Source organism: Chrysemys picta, chromosome 4, assembly GCF_011386835.1.
Source record: "Chrysemys picta bellii isolate R12L10 chromosome 4, ASM1138683v2, whole genome shotgun sequence".
In the NCBI taxonomy this organism is placed as follows: domain Eukaryota; kingdom Metazoa; phylum Chordata; order Testudines; family Emydidae; genus Chrysemys; species Chrysemys picta.
This window is the reverse complement of record NC_088794.1, coordinates 105091884-105105946: the sequence shown is the minus strand read 5'-3', so window position 1 is coordinate 105105946 and position 14063 is coordinate 105091884. Positions and strand designations below refer to the sequence as shown.

The 14063-nt window shown below is 46.4% G+C and overlaps 1 protein-coding gene across 12 annotated transcripts in view; it reads left to right on the top strand.

Moving 5' to 3' along the window:
* The window catches only part of PRKD1 (protein kinase D1), a 305153-nt gene extending 303567 nt beyond the window's left edge, over positions 1–1586 (top strand). For all 12 annotated transcript variants that reach the window (XM_065595395.1, XM_065595394.1, XM_065595393.1 and 9 more), the window contains one exon: positions 615–1586. In XM_065595395.1, the coding sequence (XP_065451467.1) occupies positions 615–833 (219 nt within the window). In that variant the 3' untranslated portion in view covers positions 834–1586. The remainder of the gene's footprint in view (positions 1–614) is intronic.
* Positions 1587–14063: the final 12477 nt, after the last annotated feature.

Here is a 14063-nt window from a genome sequence, read left to right as displayed (position 1 = left end):
TAGGAGGCATGTATTTTTACCCAAACAAATTGATGCTGGCTTAGGGTTTGAAAAATCAGAGCCTCATGTCCAAGCTGACTCCTGATCTTGTCACCAATTACTATACACTGAGATTATGAAACTGCCTTGTCTATTATACATTTGATGTGGTATATAGAATATAAACTGGGTGGGGCAAGGAAAGAGCTTGGTATAGTCCCCCATGCATTATATACCTGGTGGGAAGGGGCATCAATCTGATTTGCTATCTGTGCGTTTTTCCCCCCTTGCCGTTTTATTCAAATGATATAAGAGCCCCTAGTCTGCCATTACAGCCCATGTAAGGCATAATAGAGCCTTCTGGGACATCTTTGTACTACTCCAATGGTACAGTGTATTATCACACAGTCTAATCAAATGAATTTACTAAACAATCATATGGAAAAAAATGGATAACCATCAATGCAGGCTAATTTCATGCTAGAGTAATTACTCCGGTCAGAGGGAACAATATAAGAGGAAAGCAAGGCATTTAGACAGCAAAACAGAATGGTACATCTCACACTACTGGGAGAGGGATTACTTGTTTTTACAAATACTCAAACTAATACTTCCCCTTTTGGTTTTTCATGCAGGACTATCAAACCTGGTTAGATTTAAGAGAGCTTGAATGTAAAATCGGAGAACGCTACATCACCCATGAAAGCGATGACTCACGATGGGAACAGTACGCAGGAAAGCATGATTTGCAGTATCCAGCACATCTTATCAATCCAAGTGCTAACCACAATGAAAATACTGAGCCAGAGGAAGCAGAGATGAAAGCCCTCAGTGAGCGTGTCAGCATCCTTTAAGTTGCATCCCCTATCATCTGTCAAAACACTGTGGAATTAATAAATACATACGGTCAGGTTTAACATTTGCCTTGCAGAACTGCCATTATTTTCTGTCAGATGGGAACAAAGCTGTTATACTGTTACCACTGTTGATGCATCCGAGTTGCCAAGACAAATCAACAGAAGCATTTTTATTTTGTGTGACCAACTGTGTTGTATTAACAAAAGTTCCCAGACACACTAAACTTGTTATTGTGAATAATTCATGTATTAAATGCATTAAAACCTGTCTCCGCTGTGCCTTTGCAAACTAGTGTTTTTCTTACTTGAGCCTCATATTGGTAAGAGAGAACCTTTCCATACCAATCTCTGTTGTGTGTGCACCATTAGTATTGTAAGTGTAAGCAAACTCTTGAAGAGTAGATTATTACTGCTGTTCTGTGAACAACTTCTACCATTTGGATAAAGTGTTTATTTGCTATGGAAAAAATATATTGAGATAAAGATATAAAAAAGCATGAAAATAACAAATTACATAATACTGTACAGTTTCAAATCAGATGCACCGTCTGTGTATGTGTATTTATATAGACACAAGCACAAACGGTGCAAACTGCTCTAAAGCCTAAATGCCTTAGTAATGTAAACTGCAGTATATGTCAGTTGTATTTCCCCTTTTCTTAAAACATTCTGCTCTAACATGTAAATTCAGAAGCTGAACAACATGTTGCCTTTGTGTATGTTTTCAATAAAAAGTCTTGTTGAAATAAATCTGTTTGATGGTGTTATCCTGAGTTGCTTTTCCTGGCTTGGTTGGGACTAGGAGCATCTTTCAGATTATTCTTTCAGCCTGTGGAAGTGAGTTATATGGAACCACTGAGGGAGCCCTTCCAAGTTGGAGCAGGAATGTGCCATCTGCAGAGCAAGGATGAGTTGTATAGTTAAAAATTACTTTCCCCTTAAGACATGGCTATCTCTATGACCACCAGGAAGATTTAATATACTGAGCACAGTCTGATTTGGAACATACTTTTTGGAGCCTGATTTTTGCACCAGTTAAGTTAGTGGGAGCTTTGACTTCAGTGAGCACAGGAATGGGGTCTTTCTCAGGATCAGGAGATTGAGGAAGAAACACTCTTAGATCCATGGAGATGTTTGTTTTCCTTTTGAGTTTGACTCCTTCGATTAGCTCACAGGGTAGTTAACATACATGAGCTTGAGAATTCGTATCCTCTCCCCTATGGCTGTTGGAAGTTATCCAGAAAAATAATACGGCCACACTTCATTTCTATGCAGCTTCCCTATAGGCCACTGTTAAGGTTGCTAGGCATCCGGTTTTCGACCGGAATGCCCAGTCCAAAAGGGACCCTGGTGGCTCCAGTCAGCACCGCTGACCGAGCTGTTAAAAGTCCGGTCAGTGGCGCAGCGGGGCCTAGGGCTAAGGCAGGCTCCCTGCCTGCCCTAGCTCTGCACAGCTTCCAGAAGCTGCTGCCAGGTCCCTGCAGCCCCTAGGTGCTGGGGTGGCCAGGGAAGTGCTGCATGCTGCCCTCACCCCAAGTACTGGCTCCCCAGCTCCCATTGGCCAGGAACTGCGACCAAGGGGAGCTGTCGGGAATGGGTGCCTGTGGGCATGAAGGCAACACACATCATGCAGAACCACCTGGCCGCCCATGCGCCTAGCAGCCTCAGGGACCTGGCGGCCACTTCCTTAGAGCCGCGGTAAGCGCCACTGGGAACTCGCCCCACCTCCCACTGCATCCCAATCTCTTGGTCCAATCCAGAGCCCCCTCCTGCACCCCAAACTCCTTATCCCTGCCCCACCCCTGGCTGGAGCCCTCACCCCCCCACACACACACCCCAACCCTCTGGCCCAGCCTGGAACCAAGCCCCCTCCTGCAACTCAAACCCCTCATTTCTGGCCTCACCTCCAGCCAGAGCCCTTCCCCCTGCACCCACCCCCCCGGTCCAGCCCGGAGCCCCCTCCCACACCCCAAACCCCTCATCCTAACCCCCTGCCCCAGCCCGGAGTCCCTTCCCACACCCCAAACCCCTCATCCCCAGCCTCACCCCAGAGCCCATGCCCCCCACCCCAATTCTCCAGCCCAGAGCCCCCTCCTGTACCTCAAACCCCTCATCCTCGGCCCCACCCCCAGCCAGAGCCGTCACCCACACCCTAACCCACTGCCCCAGCCTGGAGTCCCCTCCCACTCCCCAAACCCCTCATCCCTGGCCCCACTCCAGAGCCCACACCCCCAGCTGGTGCCCTCACACACCCCCAATCCCTCAGCCCAGCCCAAAGCTCCCTCCTGTACCCCAAACCCCTCATCCTCGGCTCCACCCGCAGCCGGAGTCCTCCCCCCCCCCGCACCCTAACCCACTGCCCCATCCTGGAGCCACCTCCTTCACCCCAAACCCCTCATTCCCAGCCCCACTTCAGAGCCTGCGCCCAGAGCCCATACCCCCTTCTGCACCCCAGCCCAGTGAAAGTGAGTGAGGGTGCGGAAGAGTGAGCGACACTGGGAGGGAGGGAGCGAGCTGGGGGGCGGTGTTTCAGAAGGGGCAGGACATGGGCGGGGCCTCTGAGAAGGGGCAGGACAGGGGTGTTCAGTTTTGTGTGATTAGAAAGTTGGCATCCCTAGCCATCATGGGCAATGGTATTGCCAGGGAAAGGCCACTAGGAGCCAATGTGGAGGAATAGGGTCTCTACTCAACCAAGGGATTCCTTGCAAAGCTGTCCATGCCAAGAGCCCCATCCATAGCTTTTTACATAGGGTGATTGGGCCAGATAACAGAAATCTTCAACAAAGTGCAAAGCAAAAAGAAACAGACATTATTTGCTGCTTATTAACTTACTTTTGCTTGTTTTGATCTCAAACTCTTCAATGACAGGTTTCAGAGTAGCAGCCGTGTTAGTCTGTATCCGCAAAAAGAACAGGAGTACTTGTGGCACCTCAGAGACTAACATTTATTTGAGCATAAGCTTTCGTGGAAGTGGGCTGTAGCCCACGAAAGCTTATGCTCAAATAAATTTGTTAGTCTCTAAACTCTTCAATGGATGAATGACAATCCAATCACCTTTTACTATAACACTCTTCAGGATAATCCAGTTTTTAAAACATAAGGAACTTAGAAACTCTTAAGCTATAAAAATATATTTTAAAAATAGTAGGTTTTGTTCAGTATATTTTGTGTAATTATAATTTAGTTTTATTTGTCCGGTTAGGCATGTCGCAGTAAAAGAGCAACGTTTATGTATATCTCTTGTTTATTGGTGGAAGTTAAAAATGAATATTTAAATCACAATATTTAGTAACTGTACAAAACACCAATTTGCAAGAGATGTTTGGATTTTCAGACATTGGAATAGTTCATGTGTGAGGCCTGCTTTGGACATTTGTAATCTGTTCTCTGGGTGAAGGGAAAAATGGAGTCAGATTATTGTCAAAAGGAGCAAATTATTTTCAGTTCTCTTAGCAATATAAAACAAAATGTATGAAAATTGACTTTAAAACCCCAAAAACCTCTACTGCCCCCAAAAGGAAAAACCATCCCCCTAAAACTCAAAGTACCCTCCCCGTTTCATCCACCCCCCCCACCCCCCAAGAAAACTTTAAGTAAATAAAAAGTCTTTGCAACATGGCCTGAAAGTCAAGAAATTTGGACTCTTTCGTGCCAGATTTGTTGACTTTCAGAACATGTTACACAGTCTATCTATTTGTTTAGGATTTTCCTGCAAGGGTGGTTTTTCTGTGTGTCACAAGAATTGCTAGCGGCACTATTGAAATTTTTGTCAGTCTTGATATTTCTCTTTTCTATGCAATTTACATTTGTGTAAGTGTACTTAGAGAGGCATAATATAATCAAATTAAAGCCATACCCATACAGCATGCTTGCAGCTGGGCGTAGAGTGGCTGGTACAGAGCCAGATGTGAACACCCACCCCAGGAGCTGAGGTTCCAGTTTCCTGAGACTGGTGTGTATGCTCCTCATTCTCTTCTCCTTGTTTCCTTCCACATAAGTCTAGCATTTCTGGCCTTATAGCTTTTCTCTACAACTTGGAGGGGAGAAAAGAGGAGAGCCCCAGTTTGTCAGCAGCTTCCTGCCTCATGGACCCAGCGGCACCACTGACTCCTTCCCCTAGCTCCCCCTCACATCTGCCTACTTGCTTCCCCTTCCCACATCCCTGGACAGAAGAACAAGTGGAAAAGAAACCTAGAGGCTGCTCCCTCAGGGGAAGATTAGCAATTTGCAAGCCATAATCATTCCAACTATGGGCATTCATTTTAATCAACTGGGGAAATTTCTGGTTTGGCCAGCTTGCATGAGATCTGGTGTGTTTCTCTTAAAGCATCAGCTCCAGGAATCAGATTATTTGGTGAGAATCATCTCAGCTTTCATTTTTAAAACACCATAAGTTTCTAGCCCCCATACTTGAAATTTAAAAATGTGACCCCCTATAACATTCAAGGCAGTGGGGTAATAAAAAGAACCCAATATTTACTAGTTTAAATTTCATGATTTTAAAGCCAATCTCATTTTTGGAGAGACTGACTTGTGATTTTGAATGTTTAGGGCTAGCAATACTGTTGTAGGGAGGAATTGGGAGGAATGTGACAATGCTACCAAACATATTGCACATCTGATGGGCCACACCCAGACTTCAGTAGAAATGGGACAGCTACTGCATGGCTTAATATGCACTCTGGTAGACAGGGGAATCTTTGCAGACCACTTTCCTTAAGTGTGGGTGGAGAAGGAAGAAAAAAAGTAAAAGGAGTTCTCTAACTGCTGCCAGGAGAAGGCCAAAATTAGATTAAAATAAGCACACTGAATGTTAAAGTTTTTAGTAAAGTTATTGAAGAAAAAGGATGGTCAAGAGAATAAAACAGGAGCGATTAGATTATTTTATTCCTGTTATAAAAATCACTTTTAAGGACATTTTTTAGCAATACAGATGGGGTGTCAGAGAGCTGCCACTGTAGTGCTTCAGTGTAGACACTGCAGCAATGGGAAGGGTTCTCCCATCACTACAGGCACTCCACCTCCCTGATAGGCAGTAGCTAGGTCAATGGAAGAATTCTTCCATCAACCCACCACTGTCTACACCAGGGATTAGGTTGGCTAACTCAGGGCAGGTCTACACTATCGGGCTAAGTTGACCTAAATTACGCAACTCGAGCTACATTATTTACGTAGCTGGAGTCAACGTACCTTAGGTCGACTTATTGCGGTGTCTACACCGCGCTGGGTCGACGGGAGAAACTCTCCCATTGATTTACCTTATGCTTCTCGTTCCTGTGGAGTATTGGAGTCAACAGGAGAGCTGAGGCTGCGGGGGAGGGGGAAGAGCAGGGGAGGGGCCGGGGCTAGCCTCCTGGGGCAGGAGCTCGTGGGCTAGGCAGGACGGTCCTGCGGGCCGGATGTGGCCCGCAGGCCATAGTTTGCCCACCCCTGCCCTACGTGCTACCTAAGCCGCTTTAAGTGAGATTCCATTAGGGGGCTATCCAAAGTGCACCTCATGGTCAGGGCCTTTGTCTCTTGCCTCGCTGCAGCCTCTCTTCCTCTGGTCTCTTCTTTCTGGTACTCTTTTCTGCCCACAGCTATTCCTGATCCTTTTTTACCCCCTGGCTATTTCCACTTCACTTCCATCTTCCTAAAGATTATCAGGAGCACCATGTGCCACCCGAAATCCTGAGCCTCTTTTAACTCTCCTGTTCCTCCCCTTACTCTTCCACCAGCACTCTCATAGCTGAGTCAATTTGCAAAACTGCTTGCAGGTATTCAGGAAGTACAAATGTCTCTATATTTCAGCCTTGCTTTGTACAAAAACGTCAGCTGCTGGGTTTATGCTAATTCATATGGGAGTATTTAAGATATACTCACAGATGACTGCAGGAGCAAATTTAGTGATAACAACAAACAAACAAGCGACATGCTGTGTAGACTTAAATAATCTATATTAGAGTGACAGTTAAGTTCTATACAGGAAAAAATATTGGATTTAGTATATGAAACATTGACAGTGGCAGAACAAACAAGTACTGGGGGGAATCCATTGTTCACTGAGGTTTTCCAGCTACAGTTACATGCAAGCCTACTGTTTACACAGCATAGTGCAGACTGTTGTAAGTATTAGAGTAGAAATTCAACCAGTGGTAGAGGACTGGTGTAACCTACTTGGTTCAGTGCTCTGTCCCCTTCTAGGGGCACCTCAGCCATCTGGAGCAGGGGTCTCAAACTCAATTTACCTTAGGGTTAGTGCCTGTCCTCAAATCCTCCCAGTAGGCCAATAATGTCTCTGAAGATGGTGTTCAGAAAAGAAAACGTTTATATTGTATTTTTTATTTCGAATTTCTTAGAAATAATAAAACTGTCATACAACTTTATACAATTCTTCGCCTGCAGAGAGTTTTAGTGTTTGCCAGATACCTGGCAACGCTTCAGTTCTGTCCGTTTGTTGATGTTTGGCCTCAGTGACTGAGCAGTTGAAACCTTCAGGATTGCAGCCAGGTGTGCATCAGATAGTTGTGTTTGGTATTTTGACTTGTTTATATTCATTGTGGAAAAAAGTGACACTGCCTCCATGGCTGACTCTGCCCGGCAACTAATGATGCCTCCATGGCTGACTCTGCCCGGTGACTAGTGATGGCATCTTTGTCCCTCTCCCCCAGCCAATGGGAGCTGCGCGTGGTGGTGCCTGCAATAGACATTGCCGGCATCGTGTCTGCGTGTGTCTCTCCTCCACGAGCCGCAGATGGCCCGCAGGCTGGGACTTTGAGACCCCTGATCTAGAGATTGATGAGTCTGCTATAACCTTGGTTAAAAGCCAGGTGGCTTTTAGCTCATGGAGTAGAGGCTCATACACTAACCTTCAGAGGTCCCAGATTCAACCCCACCCACCGAGAACCAGGATCTATCAGCATTACACTAGCACAAACCATCTGTACTGTATCATGATTAATGGAACTAGAGACAGAGGGACCCAGGTACTCTGGAGATGCTGTAATGAGGGGTCACCAGGGAATATCGGGAGTTAGATTGGAAGCAACTAAGCCACATGGATAGAGTAGTGGCATGGGATTTAATAGAGATTCACTTGTTCAGCTTCACCCAAATTCAGCTTCAATCTTTTTAAATGAAACATCCATCACTTCTGGCCTACAGTGAGGTTTGTGGGGAGATGATTGCCATGGTAGCAGCTGTAGAGCAGAGATCTATATCCCTCCACATGCCATGGCAGGAAACTCCATTCCAGCCTTCTGTAGCATAGGTGCAGACCAGGCCACATGTCACAGAATCTGAAGTTACGTGGACCCAGTATCCCTAAGACCTTGGCCAAGCGGTGCCTCCCTGGTTTCCTGCATCCCACATGGAAAACAGTCTAATTATTCTGGTTTTGTGTGAGGGTGAAAGTCACTACACTATCTGAGCTGAGGTCACCTTCAGTGGAGACATCACTTTACTCTGTCTGCCCTGCAGTCAGTACTGTATAGGTGATATGGAACTGAAGCCAGTAACCCTGAAAGCAGTCAAAACTCATTCCAGCTGTAGCCCTGTAACCTAAATCTGAGTCCTAATCATATAATTTAAGACTAAAACCTATTTTGTCAGAGGAATAACACAGCTACATGTACAGAATGTAAATTAGTATGAGTCAGTTTTCCAAATGCCCGAGTCCCATTTCCAAAAGTGTCCTAGAAGCCTAAGTTTCATTTAAAAAGGGGAGGTGGGGAGGGGTCTTATGAGTGTCCAACATATTTTTTTTAAAATGAGATTTAGGCTCATAAGTCACTTAGGTGACTTGGAAAATGTTACCCTTTGTTAATAAGCTAGGGAAATATTCAATTAACAAAAGGGGGTACTTGGCATTCAGTGACATTATATAGCTGTGCTTTGGACCTTCAAGGCAGAAAGTGAAAGTTCTCTTGTGGAATCTATTAATATATTTAGGCATGTCTTACAGTGCACCCCCTCACAAAGAGGGATTAGTCATAAGAACATGGAACATCAGAACAGCCATACTGGGTCAGACCAAAGGTCCATCTAGCCCAGTATCCTGTCTTCAGACAGTGGCCAATGCCAGGTGCCCCAGAGGGAATGAACAGAACAGGTATTCATGAAGTGATCCATCCCCTGTTGCCCATTCCCAGCTTCTGGCAAACAGAGGCTAGGGACACCATCCCTGCCCATCCTGGCTAATAGCCATTGATGGACTTATCCTCCATGAACTTACCTAGTTCTTTTTTGAACCCTTTTATAGTCTTGGCCTTCACAACAGCCTGTGTCAAAGAGTTCCACAGACTGATTGCATTGTGTGAAGAATACTTCCTTTTATTTGTGTTAAACCTGCTGCCTATTAATTTCATTTGATGACCCTAGTTCTTGTGTTATGAGAAGGAGTAAACAACAGCCAGCACAGACAAGGCATAGGGGAGAAGGCTCCCCTGATAGGCAGCAGGGCTACTCAGCCTGTAAATGCCAGGCCAGGCATCCTATGCAGAGTAGGCCTGGCCTGGCTGTTGGCTCCCATCCCCCTGCTGGGGCCCACACCCATCCCAAAAGCGTGGGCAACATAGGGGCTGGAAGGCCAGTTCCTGGCCTCAGGCCCCTCCCCAGCATCAGTCCCAAAACATCAGGCACAGCATAGCAACAACAGTATAGTGCCCCCACATTGGGACCAGGTTTTGCTGAGACTTTGAATTCCTAGTTCTTCCCTCACAGAGACTCTCCCATCTAGAAACACTCTTCCTTGGTTTCCTTTCATGGTGAGCTCCCTCACTGGGCTCCCCATGAGAAGCCCTCCCCTTAAAAGCTTTCAATCTCAGTGTTCTGGGGACTGTTCCTCTCCCCAGGAAACTCTGGAGTACCCCAGGAGTAGCTTCTTCCTAGGCAGCTTCCCTTAGGAGTTCTTACCTCCAGACACTTCCTCCCAGTGTTTTCTCCTACCTAAGCACACATAACCCTTCATAAGCCCCAGGTGCACCTTAACTAATTAAGTATTGCCAGCTACTTAGGCAATCCATTATCCCCAACTGGGTCTGGGCTGGCTCAGTCTCTTCAGCAGAGCAACACATGTAGGCTGAGAGCCTGACTGCCAGCAGAGGCCAGCCAACCTGTGACACTGCCCTGCTCCCCCTCCCTCTCCGTTACATTACTATCCCATACGCTCACTCCATCCCCTGCCCACCTCAACATTAACGTCCCCTAATACTGACCCCACCCCCAGTTATATAATCATCGCACATGCTCACCCCTCCCCCACACCAGCCTGGCACCATGGTAGGGCAGCCTGGACAGGGGTCCCGGCCCTGTCTTGCAAACTCCCCAGTAACCCAGCCAGCTCCACAGGCCCCCACTGGGCTCAGTCATGGGCAGGCAGGGGGACTCCTGCTTAGCTGTTATGCAGACAGCTATGTCCCACTGGGGGACCCTGTCTGGGCCTTACATGCAGGGCGGAGGTGATGCATGAAGGCCGGATCATAGCAGCCAGATCCTCCTTGCAAGGAGCCTGCTCCAAGGAGTAGGCCAGACCCAGGGCCATGTACCATCTGGCTGAGACACTTGTGCTCGTCAGCCTCCTGGACCCCTTTTTTTCCCTCCTCCCAGCAGAGAGGGGTCAACACTGACCCTGCAGGGAGTGTGGAGTGGCTTCTGATGGGGATACAGGGTGGGAGGGGGGATGTGTCTCTTTGATGGTTTAGAAGAGTGGGGTGTGGGCCCATGGAATGGGCCAGATGGGAGGGACCAAGTGACAGATGGGAGGGATGGGCTCATGGGATGGATGGGTAATGGGCCTGTGCAGTGGGTGGGGATGGGCCCACATGGTCAGCAAGGAGGGAGAAGGGGATATGGGCCCCCAGAGTGGATGGGGGACATGGGCTGGGAAGCTGCTCCTCAACAGTGAGGTATGTATGAGTTCACCTTCAATTCAATTCCATCCCTCCCCCCAAGCACTGGAGTTCGGGAGAAAAGATATGAACAGGAGTTTCCTGACTTTTAGAAGCACAATCTAACTACTGAGCTATCAGCTATTCTGAGCTGAGCTTCCTCCATCTCCCATGTTGTAGCTGTTCTACTTTGCATTAAATAATTGTTGAGCTGGGGACTGGAAGCTGGGTCTCCCCGCTGCCAGGTGGGTGCCTTAATCATTAGCACTTGTGCTCTCTCTCGCTCACCCAATGACACTATGTATTTAAACACCAGGGAACTTTTTCAACAGAAGAGACTGAGGAAGCTTCACACCATCATAGCCTATAGCTCAGGAGTAAGCACATGATTCTAAGAGGTAGGAGACCCCTCTTTTCTTTCCCCGCTGGCAGAAGGTGGAATTGAACTCAGGGTTCCCACATCCCAGGTAAGTGCTCAAATCACTGCACTAAACATTATAAAGGTGGCCAGTACCTCTTTTCTGGCTGGATTTTGAATAGGACCTGATCCAGTGGGAGGCCTCTAAGCACACCTACTGAGATAGACATGGGCTTTGGAGGGAGATAGGCCTCTGGGTGCCTAGAGTGAGGCAGCAGTGTGCATGCTTGGGACAGAAACTTGCCTGGGACAGGCACAAAGGGAATTTTTACTGCAAAGATTTAGGCACCAAGTAAGTTTAGGCATCTACAGGGGTAGGCGGCAATTGAGTGGGAGTTTTGTGGATTGCAGTGGAACCTAAATTTGGGACTAGGAGCCTAAGTTTGGGGGGCTAGGCAGCTCAGTATCTTTGTGGAGCCAGGTCTTAAGGTATTTAGGTGCCTAATTCTCATTGATTTCAATGGGAATTACGAGCCTAAATACGTTTGAGGATCCGGGACTTAGGAGCCTAAATCTCATTTACTTTACATGAGACTTAGGTGCCTAAATGTCCTCTGAAAATGGACGATGGGGGGTGTGTGTAAAATGGTAGCGTAAATCTTTGGTTCACATTATGTATTTGCATGACTGGAAAAAAAATAGTAATGAGCAAAATGAGGCAAACTGATTAGAACTATGATAACCGAATCCTTCTATAAGGAAATGACGGACTGGTCATTCGGTACTTGTCTTACATTCCTGGATTTAGCAAAGCTTTCACTTAATCCTAAAGGGCAGCCTTGTAAATAAAAGGTTCAGGGAATGAGATGGGTTCAAAAGTGACTACTCTGAGTCCTGTCAGTGTCCTCATCTCATTCATAGAGGCCTGAAAAAAGCCTTTTCTCCACTTCAAAATATATATAGTTAGATGATAGAAAGAAAGTTCTCCCTAACATTCAAAATATATTATGAACCAGACCCAAAATATTAAGCCCATTGAACTGAAAGTCTTTAATTCAGTTCTAAAATCTGTGGGAAATATTCATTGGGGAAAAATTGTTTTGATGACTGTTGCTAAATTTCCATTTACAACATTTCAACGAAATCAAAGAAAAACTTCCTTTCAAGAAGAGATGTGTTTGTGGGAGGAGGTCTCCATACTTACATGGAATGAACACAGGGCTGGAAGACCAGACCTCCTGAATTCTATTCACATCTCTGCCACTTACAAGCCTTTATAAAACTATGTACTTATATAGCACTTTACAAATATTAGTCAGGTCTCCTTGATTAGGTACATATTACTATTCCCACTTTACACATGGGGTAACATGAGGATGAAAGAAGTTAAACTACTTGCTCAAGGACACATCGCAAATCAGCTTCAGAAACTGTATTGGCACCCAGGTGTTCTGCCTCCCATGCCTGATCAATTTAGTACTCCGCAAGCAAGTCACTTAAGCTCACATCCTCAAAGGTATTTATGCACCATTGATTTCAATGGGAGTTACTCATCTAAATACCTTCTGAGGATCTGAGCCTTAACCTCTCTATCTCAGTTTTCCCATCTGTAAAGTGGAGGGAATTCATAGATTCCAAGGCCGGAAGGGACCATTGTGATCATCTAGTCTGACTTCCTGTATAATGCAGGCCATAGAGCTTTCCCAAAATAATTCCTAGAGCACATCTTTTAGAAAGACATCCAATCTTGATTTAAAAATTGTTCGTGATGGAGAATCTACCACGACCATTGGTAAATTGTTTCAATGTCAAAAAATTTATGCCTTATTTCCAGTCAGAATTTATCTAGCTTCAACTTCCAGCCATTGGATCCTGTTATAGCTTTCTCTACTAGATTGAAGAGCTCATTATCAAATATTTGGTCCCCATGTACAGGGCCATCCCTAGGGAGGTGCTAGGCCCGGTGCGAAAGTGACATCACTTCCAGGACCGACCCACGCTGAGGGTGGGTAGGAGAGGATGGGGAGGCAGTGCCTCCCCAAACAGCCAGGCATGGCCCTGCCCACACTCCGCGCCCCCAGGGCTCCGTTTCAGTGGCGCTGCTGGGCTCCAAAGGCTGGGGCTACGCTGCCTGCCTTCCCAGGGCAGGGGAGGCCGCAGCAGTGCCGCGCGCTCTCCCTTCCACCGTGCTGTTCCTCGGCTAGAAGGGGCACGGCTGGGGGTAGCCTCTCTGTCAGCGGTGCACCCACTGCCCATGCGATGCTGGCCAATCGGACTGACCTGTGGGGGCCCCCCAAAGTACGGGGCCTGGAGCGGTCACCCCGATTCACTGTCCCCTAGGGACGGCTCTGCCCATGTAGATGATTACAGACTGTAATCAAGGTATCCCTTAACCTTCTCTTTGTTAAACTAAATTGATTCAGAAACTTCCCTCTATCACTCTAAGCCATATTTTCTAATACTTTATTTATTCTTTGTACCTTCTCCAATTTATCAATATCTTTGTTGAATTGTGGACACCAGAACTGGACACAGTATTCCAGCAGTGGTTCTACCAGTGCCAAATACAGAGGTAAAATAACCTCTCTACGTCTACTTGAGATTCCCCTGTTTATGTATCCCTAGATCTCGTTAGCCATTTTGGCCACAGTGTCACACTGGGAACTCATGTTCAGCTGAGTATCCATCAAGACCCCCAAATCTTTTTCCGAGTCACTGCTTCCCAGAATGGAGTCCCCCATCCTGTAATTATGGCCTACAGTCTTTGTTCCTAGATGTACACATTTACATTTAGCCATATTAAAATATATATTGTTTGCTTGTACCCGGTTTACCAAGTGATCCAGATTACTTCTGAATCAGTGATCTGTCCTCTTCATTATTTACCACTCCCCCAATTTTGGGGTTAGCTGCGAACATTATCAGTGATGATTTTATATTTTCCTCCATGTCATTGATAAAAATGTTAAATAGCATAGAGCCAAGAACTGATCCCTGTGGTAC